Raw genomic sequence first — 23,033 nt, 5'->3', positions numbered from 1 at the left:
TAAAATGCAGTGACTTATCAGCAATTCCTTGCAGAGTAGGTGGATACCATGATGTGGCTGTGAGCCAACGAGTGGAATACCAGCCAAACATAATAGCTGTGTCAGATCTCTAATATAATTTCAGTGCCCCATTCTAACTCAGAGCAGTGAACTTCAGGACAAATGGGGCTATTCTCAACAAAGCAACAGAGGAACACCTTCCTTGTGGACTTAAAAGAATATGTTCTTTAGAGAGAGTCAAGAGAGAATGTTCATAGGAGAAGAGCAGTCCTGGAAATAACATAGTCTGTAACATAGTCTGTGGTGCTCATGTCAGCTTTCTTTATTTGCCTGGACTATGGAGATCTAGAACAGACATGAAAGCGGTGGCTGATGGCTACTGGTTAGACAGGGTCACTGCACAATATAGGAACGAGGCAAAAAGAGAAGGAACAGCAAGAAGCAAACAAATAAGAACAAATCATTCTCTGGTATTCTGGAAGGTCTGAGGGCTATCCTTCCTCCCATTTATCCATAGATAAGACTTGAGCTAAGTTTTCCCCTGTGGAAAATGAGCCCAATTTACACTACCTGCTCGGTAGGGGTTGCATGTTATAAATCTCAAGCCTAGTATGTCTCTGGGGCTGCCTGCAGGAATATGACAGCCACACAAAAGCTAGGTATAGTTAAATTGAAGACAGAGATCTGGGACAGAGGTGTTGAATGCGGGGTCCTCCAAGGGCTGGATATCAAATGTAGGTAGAGGTGTTTGAAGGAAGATGCAGGGTGTTTGAACATCATTACAGGTTTGAACCTGTAAAGTCCAGAGATGTAACTTGTGTTTTGCAGGTCTTCAAGCCTGCAAGAGACTGGGCTTGCTTAGAGGTAGAGAGAACAGCCAGTGTGTGTACTCCCCCTCCTTGCCCTTTCACTCTAGGAGACCCCTGTAAGCAACCTGTGTGTAGAGACAAGTGAGAGTGACAAGTAGGTGTTTCCGTTGTGCTTGGCTGATGATGCTGTTGCTGTGGGCCGTGCTTCCGCTGTTCTTTCCCTCTCCTCTGCTGTCCTTAGTTCCAAATCTTGAGGAAGCTGTCCCAGGAGCCAGTGGCAACAGCCATGCCATCTGCTGTAACCCCCAAGCAGCTCACTCTATTGTCATGGCCAGAAAGGATTCCTGATGGGAGAGGAAGATGAGACATCAGTAAAAGAAATAAGGCTGGGGAGAAAGCAAAGGGCTTGACTGAACTGAGTGTGCTCCCGATGGTCCATGTACCCGGTCTCTTGTGCATCATTCTGTTCCTGCAAAATGTGATTAGCAATCTGTACCTGGCTAATAAGAGCAAGTGTGAAGAAGAACATTGGTGCGTGGTGTACAACTAGGGTATCTGGCCAAGGAGCAATGTTCTTGGGAAGGTCCACCTAGAAGCATCCTCAATACAAGAGATTGTTGCCAACTGTTTTCACCATGGAGCCATTGTAAGGCTAAGAAAGGAAGGTGTCCCTGACAAAACTAAAAGAGCAATGTTGTTTGAGATCAAAAGATGGGCTGTGATATAAATTTTTGGGGGCTAGGAGCCACATCTGTAAGAGAGATGGTAACTGGGTGTATCCTTTGCACCACAGAACATCCACAGCTGCTGGATACAAGCCCAGGTCCATGCTCAGCTTGGTGCCTGGCCACCATGCAGCGCTGTAGGAATGTGTGAAATAAGACTGATGTTTGAGAGCAGTTTAGCTAAGAGGAATACCGACACTTTTCCCTTCTGAAAAACTTGTTTAAAGCCTTGACCTGCTTAACATTAAAGCCAACAGTACTTAAGATAGTTGTATTTATTATTTAAGCACAAGGAAGAATTGCTGAGTTTTGGTTGGTATAGGATGTGTCCCTTTTAGAAAAATCAAGGACACATCGCTTTTCCTTGCTTTGGTAGGGATAGAAGACCTGTGCAGAGAATGAAAGGTGCCTCCAGGAGCGACTCACCCACACGTTCTGCTTTCAGGGAGTCCCAGATGTTGCAGTTGAAGTCGTCGTATCCAGCAAGCAAGAGGCGCCCGCTGCGGGAGAAGGCGACTGACGTGATTCCGCAGATGATGCTTTCGTGAGAGTACACTATGAGCTCCTGGTCTGCCCGGAGGTCAAAGAGGCGGCAGGTGGCATCATCTGAGCCAGTGCAGATGGCTTCGCCATTAGGGAAGAACTGTGAAGGGCACACCAGATTTTAATCTTATGGATTTTCACCCGAAGCCACTTTCTCATACGTGCTTCCTGGGTGCGTCCTGCCCCCAACCCCCAGAGCAAAAATCAAGCTCCTCAGGAGCAGGTGTGGCAGAAGAATAGCGGTGTGTCAGGTGAGAAAAGCTGTACACTGCAGGAAGCCAGCAGACTCATTTAATTAGCAGAAAGAGATTACACTGATACACTTCCTGTCCTGTCATCTCTAGGGCTCTGGTTTGAATCCTTGCCTCTATGGTGGATACTTCCCCAGATCTCTCTGCTGCCTTACATAAAGATTTCCTCTTCAGACAATCTCCTTGTGATCCCAAGTTACCACCCCTACAAGCTGAAGATGAGATCCTCAGCTGAATTAGATATTCCAGCTACCTCACCTGTGCCTTCTGTCAGGGATCCTAGATCATGCCTGAACTGGGGTTCCCAACAGCTGGTACAAGCAAAGCAGCATAAACACATGTTATAGTGCTGAGCTCCACAGATGATGGTGTACTGGCTGGGTCCAAACCAGGTTTGAAGAACAGCAGGTGCTTTGGTGCACCAGTGCCTGGGAAGAACCAGCCCCCAACCTGAACTCAGGCCCTCCTTGCTTCAGGCTGGATCCCAAGACCCTTGTTCCTCACATGACTGTGACAGCCTCTCTCAGCCTTGACCTGAGACTATTTCATTGCTGGCCCATCTTTTTTCTCTTCTTCCCCTCTACCACACAGATGGCATACGTACGCAGATGGCATTGATATCAGACTCGTGCCCTGAGAATGTCTGGCGGCAGGTACCCTCCCGCACGTCCCACAGTTTGGCAGTGGCATCACAGGCCCCAGAGATGAACAGTTTGAAGTCTGGGGAAACTGCCAAGCTCATACAGTCTCCAGTGTGACCCAGGAACACGGTCTTCTGCTGCCCTGTCTCAATGTCCCAGAGTGCACTGTGGGAGAGAGAACTTGTCAGAGCCGGACAAGGCCATACAGCGCTGTTAGCTGGGTTAAAGAGCTGTCCTGCTTGCAGAACAAAGGAGGGAAGTCATGGGCCTGGGTACCACATGAGATGAGTGGGAGTATAGTCCCTGCCGTTTCACCAATAGACCTATATCTTGACCTGATCTCAACAGAGGAAAGCAGCAGCTGCTCTGCCAAGGGAGAGCAATGAGTCTGGCTTCCTGAGTTGCTCTTTGTGGCCTTCAGGTAAAACAATTCATCCTTACGTAAAGTGGGAAGAAAGGTGCTGCAGAGTGAAAGAGCACCATTTGCTGAGCCATAAGAGCCAGAGGGACTGCACAGAGTCTGCGCCTGAGATCACACAGCACCCTGAGGCAGAGTTCTCCCAAAATGCAGTATATGAGGGGACCAGTGTGAGTTTTCAATGCCTGCGGCTGCTCATGTCAATAAGATAGAGGATAATACTTACCATGTGGTATCTCCAGAGCTAGTCACAATACTGTTGTCGTCAAGAAACCGGCAGCAGGAGAGGTAACCTGGGGAGCAGGAACCAGCGAGTATGAGAGACAGAGAAGGGTTAGAAGAGTGAGATTTGGAAGCAGAGGCACCCAGGCCACTGGTAGGCAGAACACCCACCTGTATGAGCTGAGAGTTCCCTGCTCACTTTGACGTTGCCTTCACGTGTCTTGAGGTTGTAGATGGAGCACATGTTGTCAAGGCCCCCACAGGCCACAAAATTGCCTGAGGGTGCATAGGCACAGGTCATGACCCAGGAGGAACGCAAAGGGATGGCATGAACCTGGAAGGAAAAAAAAATGTCTGGCCTCTGGCAGCAGAGTAGATAGGAGAGCAGGGCAAGGGCATCTGAAGGGTTCCAATCCTGCATCCCATCCCAGTTTTCTGCAACCACGTGACTCTTACCTTGTTAGTTGTGTATGTGTCCCACACGATCAGTTTCCCATCTTGTGAGGCACTGACCAGGAGTCTGTGAGAAAGGAATAAGATTGTGTTAGTAGGTCTTTCTCTGCCAGAGCCTTCTTGCTCTCTATGTCTATGTCTTTCTCACTTGGAGTCTGTTGACCAGTGCATGGCGTAGATCTTGGCCAAATGCCCACGCAGAGTCCTTCGGGTCCGCATCTGAATGCGGCCAACAACCTCCACTCCAGACACAATCTGAGGAAAGAGCAGGGCGAGGGAGATAAATCTGGGACTGACAGGAGCTGTACTGCCCCCCTATCCCTGCTTCCTAACTGCTTCCAACCTGGAGAGTCCCCTTGGAAGTGATGCTAGATGACCTCATGCATGCTAACCTGCCCAATCAGCCCTGGCTCTTACCTGAGCAAGTGTTGTGTCTGCACAAGCTTTCCGGGCATCCTGAAGGAGAGACAAGAGTAGATGAGACAGAAAAAAGGCTGTGTGATGGAGGCAACAGCAAGTGAAATTCAGGGGCATTCCCTAAAGGCTCATTTAAAATGGATAGGAGTTTTGCTTAGTTTGTATTGTACCCAGCACAAGGCATCCCTGGTCTGTGACAAGGGCTGCTCAGCACCAGTCAAACAAGCAGTAGAGAGGTGAGTCTAAGGCTGCCCGGTTCCCCATGCAACACCTTTTCCATGAATCCTCCAGCCTGGCAGAACACCAGCTGCCCCCACAGACAGAGGTCTGGAGATGAATTAGTCTTTGCTCATCTGCAGCCATGATGTCAATGTCCATTCCCTCCTCCTTTTCCTTCCAATCCCTCCCTCCATACTAGCAAGATCTCCATTAGCATTTAGAGGGCTGTACGGTGCTGCAGAAGTCTCCAAGGATGAAATCTCAGCTCCAAGTTGGAGACTTGGACACGAGGGATAGACACTCTGTCAGCAGTTTCATGACTATTGCCAGCGTTACCGCAATCTGCTTCTTCAGCTGCTCAGCCTCCTGCTTCATCTGTTCCATTTCCCCCATCTTTCTGAGCTAGAGGTGGCTTCTCCACGTGGGCAACCTTGAATCTGGGAAGACAAATTAAGGGAGACTGATGAGAGGTAGAAAGGCCAACAATAGGACTGCTCAATTATGGAAATGTAGGCGTCTCTGATAAGGTTGATTTTTGGTTGAATGACTGAAAATGTCTCATTGTATGCCCTTAGCATTTGGGAACGTCATACTGGACCTCATCAAAAGTCCTCTTGGTCTTGTGTCCTGCTTACATGAACACTGAGAAGCTGAAGAACTTCTTGCTGAAGTTCTGCTGCACTTGCCCACTATTTCTTCAATTATAACCTCTCTGTGCCAGGGCCTACAAAGCCATGCATGGGTTTGCTTTTCCCTGTCCTTAGCCAAACTGTCTCAGCTCCAGGAGGATGAAACTTGATGAGGGATAACCAGAGGGACTGATTTCCTATCCCTTGTCATAGGCAAAGCATCAACAGGCAGTGTTCAACGGTCCTCCATCAAGGAAATTGAGGGATTGTTAAGGTGCTCTATCAGAGTTCCCTTCTAGTTTCCCATTTAAATGAATAAATAAATAAATAAAGTGGACACCTAGGGAGGAATCTGAGAATAATATAGGCAGATAGCAGTATTTCTCCTACTTTCATAGCCCCAGCTTTTCACTGGCTTCCAAAGCTAGTGGCAGCATTACAATACACAAGGCCTTCTCACAGGTTTTCTACACAGTTGTCCTGTCACTTTTTGTGCCATTGTCAAAGTTTAGTATCTTCAGTGCACCGTGGTGAGGGATTCCACAACTCAGTAGCATGCTTTATGAAGACGTTCCTGGTTCTGATACACCCAAATGGCACTAGTTACACGTGGAGGTTCCCAGCTTTGAGTTGAAACAATCTGCAAATAAATGGTCTCTATTCACCTCAGTGTCACTCAGAATTGTATTGATGTTTGTCATATTCACCTTTATCCATCTCTTTTTCAGAGTGCAGAGCACACTTAGTCATTCCTTACATGTAAACTCTTGCATACCATCACCTCCATTGTTCTCCAACTGCTTTTCAGTGGTTTGCAGAGCATAAATGATACACTTGTGTAGAGAGGGCAATGAACCAGAACTGCAATTCATGTTCAAGTTACAGCTACACTGTATGATTGTACAACATCTCAGTTTTGTTCTGTCTTTTCCATTTGGTGTACTTAAAACTCCACCAGTGATTCTGACATCTCCCCTCTTGTAGACAAATATGGCCTTTATTATTTCAATCTTTCTCCTTGGTAGGTGTGTGTGTCCAGAAATGTTTCAGGTGTTCATCCTTAAAGCTGGCACTTTGTCCAAGGCCTGTGAGACTCCAGCAGCACCTGCAGAACTACTGCTACTCCCCATGAGCCACAGCATCTCTATCCTGCTCTGGCCTACTGCCTAAAGGCCTTGCTCTCTGGCTGTGGGCACTCCCCAGGCACTGACAGGTCCTGAATCCCAATTTTGCTTACAATTCTTGTACAGTTGCCCCCTCTGAGCTCTCTGAGTTTCTCTTCAGAATCCCTTCCCCTGAGCAGCTCTGTCTTTTGATGCTTCAAGCAGGATTAGTTTCTGCTTGGTCAAAGCTGAGGGAAATGCAGGTTTCCCTCAGCTCCCAGCTGGCAGGTACTTATCCTAGGGAGAGGATTTTTCAGACTACGCTTTGCAGAGGAAGTCTTGTACCACCTGCCTGCAAGCCTGAACAGTGTTCCAGCATGGCTGCCCCTTGCCTGATACCTGTACCACGCATGGTGAGGGAGCAGGGTGCAGGCCCAGGGACACCATGTCAGAGCCTGAGGAATGCACCTAGTGGTGGCTTAGGGCTGCCTCAGCTGTACAGAATGATGGGGGGGGGGGGAATCAGCACCTGAGCTGGCCCCTTGCCACTGTTTTTTGCTTCTCTTGACAGAGCAGTGGTGACGAGGTTTCTCCCAGAGGTGAAACAAAGAGGGCTGAATAATGTCATTTCTGAAAACCCATCTGAACGCACTTCTCTTCAGAAAAGGGTCGGACAGCCCACTCCATCCCTCAGCTCACCAGCTGACTGGGCAGATGCTGAGGAGGTCTTGCAGCTTTCAGTAACAGGCTCCTCATCTCCTGGTGGTTGTCCCTCAGGACAAACACCCTTAGCACTGGTTGCCTGTTTTTGCTGGACACTTGTTTTGCTTCCCATTCACTCTCTCCTTCCATTCTCCCCTGTTTGGTCCCCAAAACATGAAGGCTTAGCTTTTCCATGAATCTCTTCTGTGATTCTCTTCCACAGAATCACAGAACCATAGAATATCCCAAGTTTGAAGGGATCCACAAGGATTTGAGCCCAGCTTCTGGCTCTGCACAGCACCACCCAAACCTCAAACTCTACGTCTGAGAGTGGCGTCCAAACACTCTTTGAACTCTGACAGCTTGGGGCTGTGCCCATAGCCCTGGGCAGCTTGTTCCGGGGCCCCACCGCCCCCCGGTGAAGAACCTTTTCCTAACTCCCAACCTGACCCTCCCAGTGCAGCTCCATGCCATTCCCTTGGGCCCCGTTTCTGTCACCAGAGAGAACTCATCTCAAGCTTCTCCTGGCTGGAACAGCACCATCTCTCTGCTGTGCGGGCCATCTTTTCACAGACCTTTGCCTGTCTGGAATCACCATCCATTCACCTCCCCTAAGCCACCCTTGTGGACTTCTGTTTTTGTCTGCTTAGACCTGCACAGTACTGGAAGCCATTTTTCTCTGTTCCTTCCACTCCTGCAATTCTTGCCCAAATGAAACTGGCCACATGCACATCCACTGGCACTCCTTGGGTCCACAGACTCTTCTGTATCTCTCCTGTTTGTTTTTTTTAACCCATTCTCTTCCTTTCCCTGGATGTATCTTTTTTCCTCAAATACGGCACTGGAGAGCCATTTTCTAGGAGCCTTCTCTGCCAAGGTGCATGAGTAGATGCAGGGCTCTCAGAGCTGACAGGAAGATCAAAGGGCAGGGGCATGATCTCAAGGATGGATAAAAAGGGCTAAGTATAGAGAAGGTGCAGCTCAGGTTCAGATCTCCACCTGAATCTTTAAATCCCTCTGAGGGAACAATCTAAACGATGTTGGGAATTGTCCTCAGCCTCAGGACAAGGAGCCACAGATGAGAGATAATAATATCCCCAGTTTCACCAGGCACCTCCACCCATCACATTCCACTGAAATTTGTTCAGAGCAAGTTATGAAGTCCCCACTGCGGCGCAGCTGTATCCTGGGAGGACCACGACAGGTGTGCAGAAGAGCGGCTTGTCATGTAAATTTGGGGTAGGAAATGGGGGAACTGAATCTGGGAAGATGAAGGGAACGTGGAATGGAGGTTGGAGCCTGGCCAAGGCACGGTACCGCCCTGAGCAGGACCTCAGGGACGCGCATTTCTTACGGATCTGCAGATAAGCTCACGGAAGCTGACAAGAACGGTTTTAAATGGAAAGGCTTCCAAATGGTGCACTCCCACTGCTTTCTGGAAGTAACTTTCAGATCAGTGCTAAGTAGTAGAGGAAACCAAATTGTTAGGTCCCTTTGACAAATCGTTTTCACCACTGGCATTCTGGCACTACAACAGAGCAGGAGAGGACCCATGGCACCAGCACTGCTCCATAGCGCCGTGCCTCTAGTGAGCCATGCACACCTGGGGAGCACTGCAATGCAAACAGCCTGTGCCCAGTCAGACCACCTCAGCCCCTCTTCTGCTCTCTGCGTTGGTTGTGCTCATCCAGTTGACGGTGCCTAGATTTCAAAAGCAGCTTTCCTCTCTCTGCTCTGTTCCACTGTGCTCTTCCCCCTTCTGCCTTTTCTGGTGAGCTGGCTGGAGTCCCCTGCTGCAGTGCTCTTGTTGGTGGACTGCCAGACCCATTCTGAGTCCCTGGACACCTTCCCTGCCTTTTGCTGCCACATCGTGACTTGTCAGGGCAGTAGCTGTGTACCTTGCACTATGTCAGGGCAGCATCCCATCCTACACCCCCGGGTACAGTCCTGCTAAGCCACCTACACCATGTGCTTGTGGGGATGGAGGTGAGCAACAGGTGGGAGAAAAGGGAGTCAGACCCTCAAATTTTCTTGCCTCGGGGTGGACTCCCCCACACTGGGCAGGGAGTGGTCTCTCTGTGGGATGCTGAAGGAGGGCTGCAAATAGAAAGGGGAAAGATGCAGGAAGGAAGACTGAATATTAATAGGTAGCATCCCTGGGTCTCCGCATAATCCCCTGGCTGGCCTTGCATGCTCGCCCTGGTGACCCTAGGCTCCTTGCAGAGCCGGATACAGAGATGATCCCCCTCTCCTTTGATGGAGATCAAAAGCCAGGGTAAAATTACCCTGCTCTGTTCCCCTTTTTGTGGGCTGCTCTCCATCCAAAAAAAATTGTCTGGCTGCAAAGAAGTGTGCAGAAGCACAGCAGTAGCACAGAGTTGCACAGGGTGGTGGGCACCAACTCCCTCAGGGGAAGCACTGCCCTCCTGCTCCAGTCTGGAAGCCAGTGGGATTTAGCTCTCACGGTGAGAACAAGTGACCTTGTCCCAGTGCAGAGTCCCTCATCACTGTAAAGGCACCTCAGCACCATCCCCAACTTCTCCACCAGCTCTTCCCTCCTTTTTCCTCAGATACCTGCACACAGGATCAGCACCTGTGCAAAGACCCCAGTGCACCACAGCATCAGACCAGGAAACCCAGCGTCCCAAGTGCCAGCTTCTCCGCAGTGAAATGGGGGGCAACAAAGCAGCATCCTTACCAGGATCTGTAGCACAGGCCGGGTTGCCTTCCCTAGTTGGGACTCTCACAGCCTGCCTCCCAGCTGAGGATGGCTTCCCACCAGCCAGAAGGTCCTTGTCCCCTCGTGGTGCCCAGTCGGTCCTGTCGTCCACCCTGGCTCCCTCTCAGCTCCTCAACCTCTCCCAGGACTGATCTCCCCATGGGGAGCTGGAAGGCTGTGGACGGGAGGGGCCGGGGGAGGGCTGATTCCAGGAGCAGCGTCAGGCAAATTAAATCAGACACCAGAGACTTGGGGAAATCGGATTGGGACGTAATGCAAAGCAGGTGGATGGGGAGGGGTGAAAAGAGAGAGTAGCACCCTCCTCTCGAAGGGAAAGCAACCATTGCGGGCACATTTGAATCCCTGTTCATGTGAGCCACAAACTAATAAAGTGAAGATTAGCCAGAACAGGCTAGGATTATAAACCACCGGGGCAGGGCTTGTGCACCTCATGGTCCACAGGAATTCCCATTTTCGCAGACACAGAGTGCACTGTGCATGTCAGTAAGAGGAAATGGTGTCACTCACAGCAGCCCTGCCGGGGCAAGACCCACAGCGGCGCAGGGTTGGGGTCCCAACCTCTCCGGGCAGCAAACTTCAGCTCTGCATGGGGAAAACAGAACCTGGTACAGAGGCCAGGAGCGGCAAAAGATTTGGTGGTGTGCCTTTTGGCAGCCACTTTAGTGGGATGCTGCGAGGGGATTATCTTGGCCTCAATCTTTTTTAATCTCTCCCGCAGCTTTGGCCCAAGCCTGAGATAAATACCTTTTAACGGATCTCATCTGACGTCAGGAAGCCATCAGTCTAATCACCCAAGCCACCTTTGGGTAGAGCAAGCCAGAGCTGTGGACACTGGCCCCACACCCCACCAAAAAGGGTCTCATCAAGCAGGAGACATCCAGCAACCCATGTAAATCACTGGGAGGAACCTGTGGATGCTAGGACCTTGTAGATCTCCTTCTAAGGGTAGGGAACTTGAAATGCATGCATCAAATTTGCTTTTCCCCACGATCCTGGGAAGATCAGGAGGCAAAAAGGGTTGTTGATCCATGATTCCAAGGTTTGCGTATTAAGGAAGTGTCAGGATTCAGAGGGGGGAAAGGCTTCCCTGCTTCAGTCCAGCTCCTTCAGCACTGTGGGACTGCGGCTAACACGTTTCACTTGGCAGGGCCCTTGAGCCAAACAGCAAGGAGGGGAACGCTCAAGCACAAGGGGAAGCTCTTACAAAACTGGCCCCAACTGTTCAGACTTCTTCCCTCCCATACCACATTCGTAGTCTCCATGCAGCTCTCATTAAGCCCTGTTTCATAGCTCTGATGCTTCCCAAGAAAACGCTCACTGCTCTTTTTCGTACTCCATATCCACCTCATTCAATTCCTGTTTGGCTACAATATAATCTCATCTCTGGACACTAATCCCCTGGGCAATGACAGCAGATTGTCTCTATATCAGCATGGAAAATTATAAACAAAATATCTGCCTTCACAGACAATTTGGTGCATGAACAAAAAAGGAAAAGAAACCTCACCTCAGGGAAATGTGAGTGTACAGTGCTTTTTTTTAAAGGAGCTCCCACATTTTCCAGGGGTGAGCCATAGCAGAGCTTTCTTACCCTATCACAAGTAGATGGCATCTGGACAAATACTTTGTTTGTTTTCTTTCATTAAGGGCTCAATCTCCTTCCATCATTTGTTAATTAAATTTCCATCAGCAACCAATCTGCATGTGTCCCTCCTCGTGTACAGACTCAAGCTCCCACTACGTGTGTCCAGCACTTTCCTTTTATTCCATATAGTCACAGTGTCTCATCTTCCCTTGCATATGCCAGTCTCGGGGTTCTCAAGGTTTGCAGGCACCAAGGAAATCCAGAGGCCTCTCCTTTGAATTCCTGAATATGAGACAGGCCTTGCTCCTCAAACTCTCCAGGCTTCTCCTAGCACTCTTGGCTTTGGCCCCAGAGGACCAAGAAGCTTGTTCTGAGAGCAGACTGGCAAGGGGGCCTGCCTTCTTACTTCTGAATGACACAAACACGTTGTCAGGGCACTGAAGAAAGATCCTGGTGCATCTAGCTTTAGTACTCTGTTCCCACTACCATTTTTCAGCTTCTGGGCAGTCACAGAGAAGAAAACTGCATTCCCTCCCCATCACTATGGCTCTAGCATGCTAGTAAACTGCTCCAGGCCTCTGTGGTCCCACTACTACCAAGACCTGTGAGCCCACTGCATGTGCCAGTCCTTCCCAGGGCCCCATGTACTTAGAACTCATCTCTGGCCCGCAGCTTCTTGGGGTGCTGCGTCCTTTCCGAGACAGACTTATGCTTCTGGCTTGTGGGCCTGGTCCCACCACCGGAAACAAGAGGCTCTGGGGAGGATCTGCTGCTGCGATCAGCCCCGTGATATTCTTCTCCATCAGGCTGGTTCTCTTCCACAGCTCTCTGCTCCATCAGCTCTTCTGCCTTCACCCGCTCCTGCAGCCGTAGAGAAAAATGATGTCAACCTCTCCCTACCAGGATCTCAGACCTGCTCACAGGGCCTGGAGAAACACATATGATCTTTGCCACATCCATCCAACCCTGCCAGAATCCATTCTCTCTTGCAGGACTCATCAGAAGCTGACTTCCTCCAGTGACTTCCTCCACTGGGTATCTTGTCAGAGAACAACCATGAAATGCTGCCCCATGTGGAAACTCAAAAGTGTTTCTTCAGAGGATCTGATCTAGTTTGAAGGTGTTTGTGTTTGTTTCTCCAGCATGGCCCTTTACCTGCTCAGCATGCTCTGCGGAGTGCGTGTACCAGAGAGCAATGGCACAGCGCCTGCCTTGGCTCACTGCCCGCACGCCATGGGGATTCTCCTTGCCAGAGCTGAAAGCTACCAGTCTCCCACACTTAGGATGCACATTAGCCTGCCAGGAGAGAGAAGAGAATGAAACCAGCAGCCCCTTGCTCTGGGGCACACTGCCCTTCTACAGATATAGTGCTGCCCACAGACTGTAAGCCTGGAACATCTCTGCTAGAAAGGAGTTAACCTCTTCTCTGTTTGAGATTTGCCTCAATTTGCCTTTAGCTGCCCCTATTTGAATTTGCTACAACACTAGTGCTGAACTTGGCTGCCTCCCACCTGGTCATGCTCAGTCCTTTGTCCTTCATTTGGTCAGTCCCAGACCTACCGTGACAGTCACAGTGTCTATGTCAGTGAAGAAAAGGCTCCCACCTCGGAAGTCATCATTGAGGTAGAGAATGCCACTGTGGACAAGAAGAAAGAAGACGTATGGATTGTGATGCTCATTCAGCCATGGCGCTTCCCACACTACTTGTCATAGGAAACTGCAGCACCTAATTAATGCCAGAGGTTCAAAAAATGACTCGATCAATTATTGTGAGAATCCATTTGGGGGTGTTAAATACAGCAGTGCTTAGCGCAGGGGAGTCCTGAGCTGCAAGCCACAGGAGGCTGGGAGAGTACTCCATGGAGTTAGACCCACACACTCATTCTGGCTTTTGTTTTTTTTTCTTAAATACTCTGCAGCACGCCCCTGTGGCACCATTGTGACAATGCCCTGGGCTAAGCAGACCTTAGACCTGACCTGGTGTGACCTTGTTTGTGTTTTAATATTGTGAACAATCCAAAGCGTGGAAGAGGAGATTGATCAACAAAGAGTGCCAGGTCTTAAGAACCAAGGAATAGAGAGTAACACAGGAATAGTCAAAAAGAGGCATGGTGCACGTGGAAAAGAAAATTAAAACAAGAAATTTCTTTACTCGTACAAGACAAAAAGAGAAGCACGGAGGTGACTGTGAAGAGCAGGCAAGACCACAGTCAACTAAATGAAAAAAAGAACCACAAACTGGATGAATTGTTCTTCATATTCAATTAAACCAAAGAGAGAATGCCAAAGGGACAAAAGGGGCTCGTTACTGGGACTAGTTGCATGAAATAGATATTAACACTGTGGCTGCTGAAGCAAAATATTAAATACATAATTACAATTACATGATTACCAGCTCCAGAGTCCATTAAGTTATAGATCTTCTCCCATGGGGTTTTAAAAAGACTCAAATCAGGGTCATAACATAGGACTGGAGAAAAGCTATGACAGCTTCCACGCATACAAAGGGGCAGGAGGATTGGCTGAGGCATCAATAGGCCTATCAGCTCAACTTCAGAAGTCTGCAGGGCTTTCAAATCCATTTCTGAGGAGACAGATAATGGAAGGACAAGAGGTACATGGAAAACAGTTTCGTTACATGGGTATACTAAAAGCAGTCGGTTAGTCACATAATCTTTGACAAAACAGTTTCTCAAGGAAAAATAATCTGCTCAATTTTGTCAGTTTGGACTCTGTTAAAAACTTATCAGAACAGTGCCATTAGAGAAATTACTAACTGACACAGCGAAGGTGAAGAAGAGCATGCGAACAGCACACACTGAATAGCACACAAGTGGCACGGGGAGGATTACTGTTCACCTGGACAAGGATTACTGGAACTCTTGGACCCTCCAGCCCATTTCTGTTTAATATTTAATTAATGAGTCTAGCACAGATACACAGAAGAAATCCAGGAAGTATTTGAATGGTGTTTCTTAGACAATCTGGAACATAGGATCCTCTTTCAAAAGGACACTAGAAGAGCAAGGCCCTTACTAAGCTGCTTGGTCTACCACACTTCACTCTGACAGAGGGCAGAATACTCCAAGAAATAGCTGAGCAGCATAGATCCAGGAAGAATATTTTAGGATACACTGACATATAAGTCAGAGAATTCTACTATTCAGAGAGGAGTAAGGTGATAGGATAAACCTTCCTGCAAAGGAAATAGACAACTAACCACTTATAAGACAGAGCCTTGTAACTTTACAATCTGACTATACCAAGTTAACATCTATGGAAGGAGGGAAATAGAATTAAAGACTCCAAATGAATTTCCTCTAAGTCCCACATCCCTACCATAGGCTGTTCATAGCAAGTTTCTGCTCCGGGTTCAGCTGCCACTCAAAGAAAAGGCATATACATTTTTTTTCGGTGCCCAAGGATAAGATGGTGAATAGGGAAAAAAAAAACAAACCCACAAACATGGTGAACTGGTCACATTTGGCTGCAACCCGCAAGGCTTGTCACCATCTTGAAAACCTATTTGTTTCTTTCACAGAAGAGTAACTGTTACAGTTGGAAAGATTAGCGCAGTGGAAAGGCGATACAGGAGCAGAACAGCAAAAAGGACAACAGGAAAGGAATGCTCATCTGTCTCCAAGGATCCAGGCTTGCAAGAAAAAACTCCACGAGGGAGAGATCTCCAACCAGAGATCCTTCCCCAATGGCAGTCAGCCCTTAAATGGGGTCTAGGAGAGGTGCAGCCAGGCTCCACCCCTTCCGGTCACACAGGTGAATTGCCTTCACCTGTGCTCTCAGGGCTGACTCAGTGTTTGCTTCAGGTGCTCAATCAGTGGTTCAAGCCGTGACTCAGTAGTTCCCATACAGTTAACAAAATCTGCTGCAATCTGGAACAACCTCTCACATGCAGTGGAAAATCCCAACACAAAGTACTGATAGCGAATCCTCAGAGAGATCAATGGGAGAATAGTCACCAAAGTACTCTGACAGTTCAAACAAAGGAAAATTCAAGGAGCCTGGTTCTCCCTGTCCTGTAATGTGTGGACAGTGGGAGAGTAAGACTGAGAAAGACAGAATAAAATTCAAAGAAACATCTTCTTCTAAGTGGTAGCAGTAGACTGTAGCATTGTGAGAGACAAAAGACAATATCATGGTTCGAGATCCATCAGCCTCTCAGTTTCATTGTGCTGTCTGTCAATGCTGAACGTGGGGAGGGAAGAAAGAGCAGCCTAGGGAAGGTGTATGACACCTCACTCTGAATCCACTGATGCAGCTCTCAGCCTCATGCTATAACTCTCACTTTGAGCCAATGACCCATTGGCTGGTTTTTATAAGCTGAGCTCATACTTTCTTGGGGCTGGGGAGACGTTTTGATCTCCACAAGCTCTAATGCAGATCCCTTTCTCTTACCTGTAGTCCCTGTAGACATAGGCAGGTGGCTCTTTCCAGCACTCTTTCCCCTCAGGATCCAACAGACAGTTATCAGCATGGACAGGATGACTAAGATCCATGCGACCTTCCTGCTCTTCTGAAAAGGGAAATTGCCAAAAAGAGTAAGAGCATTTTAAATTTCAAGAAAGAATAAGGCAGAGAGTGAGGGACACAAGAGAGTAAAGGGAAGACTCTCCTGAAAGTATGTGGCTGGGACTAGGAAAAAGGCTCTCCAGGAGGGTGGACTAACAGGGTAAAGGATTCTTTACCTTCTACTGCTGTGCGGCACACAAGGTGTGTGAATGAGAAATGCAGTTTCTTTCCTGGAGTGAAATAGGATTCTATGATTTTCCGTGATTTCTCACTGGCCTGCAGAAGCAATTTGGCATCTCTCCAGTCCACGTCCCCATTCTGGGCTAGCTACAAGTGAAAAACAAGCCTGTTAGAATACTCACAGAGATACTCTAAGAAATGACACGTGTACAGAGTCTGTACACAGATCTGTGTAAACTCCTGTGGTCATGCAGGTAAGAAAATAACATTTTCTCCTATAAATGTCAGGTATGCATGTGTGCAGTGCAGTGATTCTTTCCCTCTACTGAGAGTGTGAAGCCACATCTGTAATGCATCATCATTTTGTGTCCCAGGATAGGAGGGACACTAGCAAACTGGAGTGAGCCCTCAGTAAAATGTCCTAGGACAGATGGAGATCTGGAACACATGACTTAGAAGAAGAGGCTGAAGAGCTAGGTTTCTTCAACCTAGAGAACAGAAGGCCAAGAGAGGACCTAACTGCAGTCTCCTATCACCTGAAAGGCAGTTAAGGAGAAGATGGAGCCAATCACTTCTTAGACAGACACAGTGAAAAGACAAGAGGCAATGGGAGCAAGTTGCAGCAAGAGAAATTTTGGCTAGATACAAGCAAAAACGACTTGTCCTTGATATCTGCACAGTACTGAGAAAGGCACCCAGAGAGGATGGGCAACCTCAAACTTTGGATATGTTCACTACTTGCATTCATAAAGCCTTGAGGAATTTAATCCAGCTTTGAAGTTAGCCATGCTGTGAGCAGAGGGGCAAAGCAGAGATCTCCGGAGGCTCCTTCCACCTTAAATTTCACCACTATTCTAAGCTATGCAGACCTGTAAGACTATTGCATCCAGACAAGAAGATGGCAGGCTCACAGAGCCACTCACCTGCATGGCCTTCAGAACGGTTAACCCTTCAAATCTCTCATGTGGGGTGTGAGGGGACCGTCTCGCTCGATAGCCATCTCCTGTTCCTCTTGCTGCCTGAAACAAAATGATGCAGAGGACATACATTAGGCTGCCTTCTCTCCTCTACAGCAGCATTACAATACTGCTTGCTCAGGAAGTGACACATATAGAATTCCTATAAGACCCAGGCATCACCTCTGTCAACCGGAGCAAGTCCTTACACTCAGACTCTGTCAGGACTCTGTCAAACACAACCCTCTGGGTTCCATTCATCTGTTGGGAATCCATGGTGACTGTGATACCCTCAAAAGGCAAAGAACCTGTAGGAGAAGTAAGAACAGATGTAAGCAAGCTTTGGCTAAGAAGCCCTGAGACGCAAACCCCCATCCTGGATAAGAAAGTAAATAGACACTATACGTTGACTAGGAAGACAGGACAGCTCCACAGAAGTGCCCTTTCCTTGTAGATCTGGGCCACATGCATCCCTCACATGCTTCAAAGTAACCAGAGCATCAGCTGGGGAGCTGGCCTACAGCAAGTGCTTCCAGAGCCAGCAGAAACTTGGGGCTTGCTGGGAGAGCAGCAGGGAGCTGGGGAGAGTCGAATGTATGGTGGACTGCAAAAGCAAAACAGGCCCAGCCTCCTGGGGTGACGCATTTTACCCCAGAAGCATCTCCAGTGCATCCTCCTACTATCTCCAGTTCCAAAGAGAAGCAATGGGTATTGATCAATGATATGATCTTTGGTCTTCTCCCTCCCCATCTCCTCTCACCTCTGGATGGTAAGGAATGCCAATGCACTCAGGCCCTCAGAACGATCTGCTCCCCCACATGATACAGAAAGAGAACCACTTGGGGTCACTTCAAGCAAAGATACCAGGACAGAGCCCTGCAAGAGTATAGGGCCAGAAAGAATACAGAACTTCAGTCTGCAGTCTACAGCATTCAGACGCAAGCCATCTGGATTGGTGTTATGCAGGGAAAGGCTTGCCAAAGCTGAATTGTCTGTTTCCAGTTTCCATTCCCCCTGCCTTCTTTTGGTCCCCCTCAGAAAAGTGTTGTTTGAAGTTGGGCTGGTGGAGTCGAACCATGTTTTGCGTAGACACTCCTGCCTGTCCGTGCCAGCTGCGCTGAACAGGGATCTACATGTCCACAGGCTTGTCATACAACCAGGCAGCACTGACCTCAGCTTCTCCAGCCACAGTGCTCTTTAAGTTCCCATCCCAGAGAGGTACGCAGCGAGATTTTGCAAGAGTACACATGCATCACAGATGGAGAAAAGAAACAGTGAGAAGACTTGCTGAGCCATTCGAGTCAGTCTGCATATATGTTAGCATTCAAATGTCTGAGGATGGAAGAAAAGACAGCATTTAGCCTAGCTGACTGCAACCAAATATTTCTTCAAGCTTTTCTACTCACCTCTCTTCCCTCTCTCTTCCATATCCAGAGTTTCCTGCTTTTGCTTCTTCTGATCCTCTCTCGGGAGCAAGGGAAAAAACACAGACCAGGGCTGTCAGTACACAGAGCTATGTCCACCCTCTTCTGTGATCAGCATTTCATTTCTTATTCCTGTTTTACCCGTTCCTCAGTATGACAGTATTATTATCCCCTGCTTTCAACACTTCTATTTCAGTCCTTGTCAATTCATCCAACCTTACCTGTACTTTTGCTTTAGGTTTTCAGGAATCAGCTCATCTGGAGTCCAAAGATCCTGTAGGAACAAATGCAGACGGTTCACCATAAAGCAAACTTCTCCCATAGTAGATCAGGACAAAAATCCCGTCCCTTGTCCCTCTTCTCCATGGAAGATCAGACCTATGGCTCTGGCCTTAGCCTGAGGACAGTAAGACTGGGTTAAGGTATATGCTAACTACAGCAGTTTCCAGCTACCCTTCAGTTCAGAAGCAACAGAAAGGCCTTAGAAGATCCACCTCACAAGTACGTGGGGGGTCCTGTTCATCAGCATCTGATCCTCTCTGATTCAGGTGCTACTGAAGCAAGTTCTAGCAACCGTCTTGGTGAAATCAAGGCAGGAAATTTAAGATGATATCATTACTTACAGGGTCATTAAAAGTTCCTCCTAGATGCTCCGTGGCATAGTAAATCAATTTCTTCTCCATAAGAGATCTCTGTACATAATGACGAATATTCTACGGAAGCAAAAAGGCTGTCAAACAACCACCTGACAACAGGCAAACCTATCACTGTTCAGGGCAGAAATCTTCCCCAACACACAGCTCTGTGCCATGAGGGCCCATTCTGTCCCAGAAGAACCCTGCCTGGTATAGACTATAAACAAACTCAGCTTCCACTTTCTTCAGTCATGAACTTGGAACACATTGCTGTAAAATGTTTCCCTTTGTGTTTCCTGGATCTGTGACCCTGTTGTGTGGGACAGGGGAGGGACCAGAAAGTACAGACCTGGGGTTGTAACTACCTCTCTTGCTGTGACAGCTGTATCTTGTCCAAGTTCTGCGCGGTACTGTTTCATCTTCTCCAATACTGGCTCATCCGTGGGATAGAAGAGCAAGTAGGAAGCAGCACATTCCGCAGCTAGTGCCGGGTTCCCAACTTGGGCAGAGACAAAACAGAACAAACAGGTATGCCTCTGAAAGACTTGGTGTTAGCAGCAAATGCATACTGGCCAGCAGCAGCTGATCCTGGCCAGAATCTGGCAGTAGGAGGCCTGACACTGAGTACACCTCAATCCCTACCCAGCTGTGCCTCTACCAGTGGGCAGAAAATATAGGGAATGCACTGCACAAAGAATGGGCTCGCTTCCTATATTTAGTGGAAGTTTGTTTAGAGGAGACAGGAGGGAGTGTAAGTGTCCAAGAGCTGAAGGACAAGTGACAGAATGACCAATGTCACGGTAAGACACCAGTTCAGCTAGAGTAGGCAAGGCTGACTTAGAAGGAGCATCATTGTTGGCTTGAGATGCATGCACATGCTCTACATAACACACAGAGCTCTGATCTGGGGCCATGTACTGAAAATGAAAGTGTAAAATATACAACTTGGACAGCAGGATTGAGGACTTGAAATGGAGAATACTATAGGAAAGATTTGTCCACACGCAGTGGAAACAGCCACATTACCGAATCTACACAAGGAGACCAAAGTAAAGCATGAGATCTTTCCCAAGGAAGCAAGCAAAGAGAGGTTTTGGGCAGAGCACGGTAGATGGGGACAGAAGGAGAGCAGAGGCAGAGCTCAGGTGAGTGTGCCAGATCTCCCTGTGACATGCTGCCCTCCAAGTTCAGATGTAAGTGGAAAGTTAAGGGGTGCCACAGCATCACCCACTGGTTTGTAGCTCTGCTCACCTTGATCATATGCAAACTGCAGTAAATCAAGATGAGACGGTATGAAATCTTCTGTGGCAGAAATCCACCCTGGCTTTGTGGCAATTTCAAGGACGCACTGCTGCCTGCACTTCAACACCTGAATATAATGGGCTGCAAGAAAGAGAGGCATGAAAGCCAGCAGCTCCGACAGCCAGACAGGAGCACTGGAAAATGAGGCGTGTCCACTGTAGGAATAATGGCTTTCTTACCCATCCCTCTGGGCCTCTAACACTACCTGCAATGGCTTCATACAGGCCAGGCTGCAAATCCTCCTCCTCTTCATCCTCCAGCGGCCCTTCACACAGAGCACGACACTCTTCAAGTGCTGACAGTGCCTCTCTGAGTGACTCCTCCAGTCTGTCCACAGCCTGCACGTACTCATCTGCATTGTAATGCTGCATACCAGCCTCATATGCTTCCTGCAGAAGACAGATCCAGGCTCCTCATTAGCGCGGGTGACACCAAAGGACTCCCTGAGACTGAGTCACTCTCAGGATGGTGCTGACACCTAGGGGCCCGCCTGGATCACGAACAGCCCACCATGCAGTGACAGCCATTCCACTGGACTGGGGCCAAATGTACTACTCCAAAGCCCCGCAGCTTACAAAAACTGTCACCACAAAATGTCTGTGCCATAATCGCAGTAGCGTGCCCTCACTGAAGCACGCACGTCTCGTCTCAAGCCATGGACCTCATGTGGGAACAGATCAGGGCCGCACACTGGTCCCTACAATGTGGTATGAGCTGCTGATGTCTGGTTCTGCATTGGACCCTCACCCAGTGCGGTGCGGCCTCCAGGTCTCGGAAATTGTCTGACTTCACCCCTGACATACGCCGGTATTTCTCTATGTCCTCACGCATCTGGAGGTGTTGGGGATTGGCGACAAAGAACGTGTGAGCAGCAGACACTGCCTGGTCCAGCTTCTTCAGCTGCAGAGAAAAAAAGGCTGTGCATGTCACTCCTGCTTTTCTTCGGGCCCACCCCTCTGCACAGCTGCTCCCACTAAGCTCTGTGACGGCGGCACCAGGCTGTCACCCAGGTTTGCCCACACGGTGAGATGCCCTGTGCTGCTCTCCCACAGCAGCGTGCATGAGGGGATCTCCAGCCCGCTCTCCGAGCCCGGCTGCGGCACCACCTATTCCCTCCCCGGGGCTGCCGCCCCCCGGCCCCGAGGGCAGGCCCACCTGGAAGAAGGCCACCTGGAGGTAGTTGTAGGGCTCTCTCCGCTCGAAGTCCCGCTGGATAACAAGGCTGGCGCGGTGCGCGGAGGGCGCGGCGCCCAGCCGGCTCCCCAGGCAATGCTGCAGGCAGTCGGCACGCTGCAGCACCCGGTCGAAGAGGGCGGCTTCCCAGGGCCCCGCGGCCGGCGGCTCGCCGAGAAAGGCGGCCTCTCGGAGGCAGGCATCCCGGCAGGCGAGACGGGCCGCCCGCAGCCCCGCGTAGCTGTACAGGGCGCGCTGCAGCAGCTCGGCCGCCCGCCCCCAGTCCCGGGCGAAGTACGCCCGCACGCCGTCGGCGTACAGCAGGTCGTAGGGCACCAGGCGGCCCGCGACCGAGGACGTGGCGGCGGGGAGCAGGAGGAGGAGGAGGAGGCAGACGAGCGAGGCCATGGCCGAGCCGCCGAGCGGGAGGAGGAGCGGGAGGCGACGGGGGTCTGCGAGCGGGTGGAGGCACTGGCGGCCCCGGCTGGACACACCCAGGGGGCCGGGCGGTGAGCGGGCTCCGGCGCTGCGGGAGGAGTAACGGGGCAGGGGCCCGTGCTAGGCCCGCTCGGCCCGCGCCCTGTGTGTGGTAGCCGAGAGCCGCCCGTCGTTGTGCTGCCGCCGTCCGCTCGTGTCGGGCCCTGGGAGCGGTGCTGCAGACCTGCCCGCTCTTCACGGGCGCTTGGACCAACCCCGGGCTGGGCCCGTGCAGCCAGCAGAGCCCTGACACGGCCTGCTGCGGTTCTGCGTCCGGACATCCACCAGGCCACGGCTAACCTGACCCTTCCTTCAGGCCGGGGGACCTCGGCCCTCTGACGGAAAGGCGCTGAAGAGGTTGAAGCATGTTTATGAGAACCCCTGCAGGACACACATCGACCTGTTACAGTTCAGAAGCTTCCGTCGTGTGGTGGAGTGCTTGGCTGGTGAAAGACAACATACCTGCCAGTCTCTCTCATGCAGCTATCCCATTCACTTGTGGCTGCAGCTTCAACCAGCATGAGGAAGGAGAAGTCTCATCTCCAACATACCACCACACTTCTCTTCCAAGAGTTTTGAGCAGAGCACAAGCTTGATTTAGCCCTCACTGTTCCCAGCTTTGGTGGTGTGGAAGCCTGGAGCCCTGCATGCAGAGGCTCTGGCAGCTTTCCTGAGCTGGCTGCTGCCTGGCTGAGAAGTTTGGACTACAGTGTTTTGTACAAAGTCATGAAGTTTGCACTGGAATCAGCAGATTGCACCAGTGGAAACACGACTTCATGAGTCAGGGTCTTTCTGGAGAGGATTTAAGTTTTCAAAACAACACTACTTCAAAAATCACAGAGGCAGCTCCTGTTTAGTTGTAGGCAGCCTAGGTCTCCATTGCAATGGAGATAGAATCTTTT

The 23,033-nt window shown here is 49.7% G+C and overlaps 2 protein-coding genes across 4 annotated transcripts; both read right to left on the bottom strand.

Moving 5' to 3' along the window:
• Positions 1-299: 299 nt before the first annotated feature.
• On the bottom strand, positions 300-12,000 carry GNB3 (G protein subunit beta 3). 2 transcript variants are annotated; one of them, XM_040701410.2, is made up of 10 exons: positions 11,464-12,000; positions 5,035-5,135; positions 4,480-4,518; positions 4,211-4,317; positions 4,066-4,129; positions 3,781-3,943; positions 3,614-3,680; positions 2,933-3,134; positions 1,961-2,177; positions 300-1,153 (listed from the first exon to the last, which is right to left on the bottom strand). In XM_040701410.2, the coding sequence occupies exons 2-10, from the start codon at positions 5,089-5,091 to the stop codon at positions 1,047-1,049; spliced, it is 1,023 nt and encodes a 340-aa protein (XP_040557344.1). In that variant the 5' UTR covers positions 5,092-5,135; positions 11,464-12,000; the 3' UTR covers positions 300-1,046. The 2 variants fall into 2 exon arrangements, with proteins under 2 accessions (XP_040557344.1, NP_001376416.1); NM_001389487.2 differs by lacking the exon at positions 11,464-12,000 and adding an exon at positions 9,831-9,995.
• On the bottom strand, positions 11,619-22,100 carry P3H3 (prolyl 3-hydroxylase 3). Of its 2 annotated transcripts, XM_015293835.4 has the most exons (15): positions 21,637-22,100; positions 21,229-21,381; positions 20,687-20,870; positions 20,431-20,562; positions 19,545-19,678; positions 19,168-19,257; positions 18,766-18,818; positions 18,527-18,585; positions 17,304-17,428; positions 17,088-17,183; positions 16,161-16,311; positions 15,871-15,988; positions 13,018-13,093; positions 12,613-12,753; positions 11,619-12,318 (listed from the first exon to the last, which is right to left on the bottom strand). In XM_015293835.4, the coding sequence occupies exons 1-15, from the start codon at positions 22,060-22,062 to the stop codon at positions 12,106-12,108; spliced, it is 2,151 nt and encodes a 716-aa protein (XP_015149321.2). In that variant the 5' UTR covers positions 22,063-22,100; the 3' UTR covers positions 11,619-12,105. The 2 variants fall into 2 exon arrangements, 1 of the variants encoding a protein (XP_015149321.2); XR_001468849.4 differs by lacking the exons at positions 11,619-12,318; positions 12,613-12,753; positions 13,018-13,093; ... (1 more) ...; positions 16,161-16,311; positions 17,088-17,183 and adding exons at positions 17,526-17,724; positions 17,881-18,315 and having other exon boundaries at positions 18,527-18,583.
• Positions 22,101-23,033: the final 933 nt, after the last annotated feature.

The sequence above is a fragment of the Gallus gallus genome, chromosome 1, assembly GCF_016699485.2.
Source record: "Gallus gallus isolate bGalGal1 chromosome 1, bGalGal1.mat.broiler.GRCg7b, whole genome shotgun sequence".
NCBI classification, from domain to species: Eukaryota; Metazoa; Chordata; class Aves; order Galliformes; family Phasianidae; genus Gallus; species Gallus gallus.
This window is presented reverse-complemented; position numbering and strand designations above follow the sequence as displayed.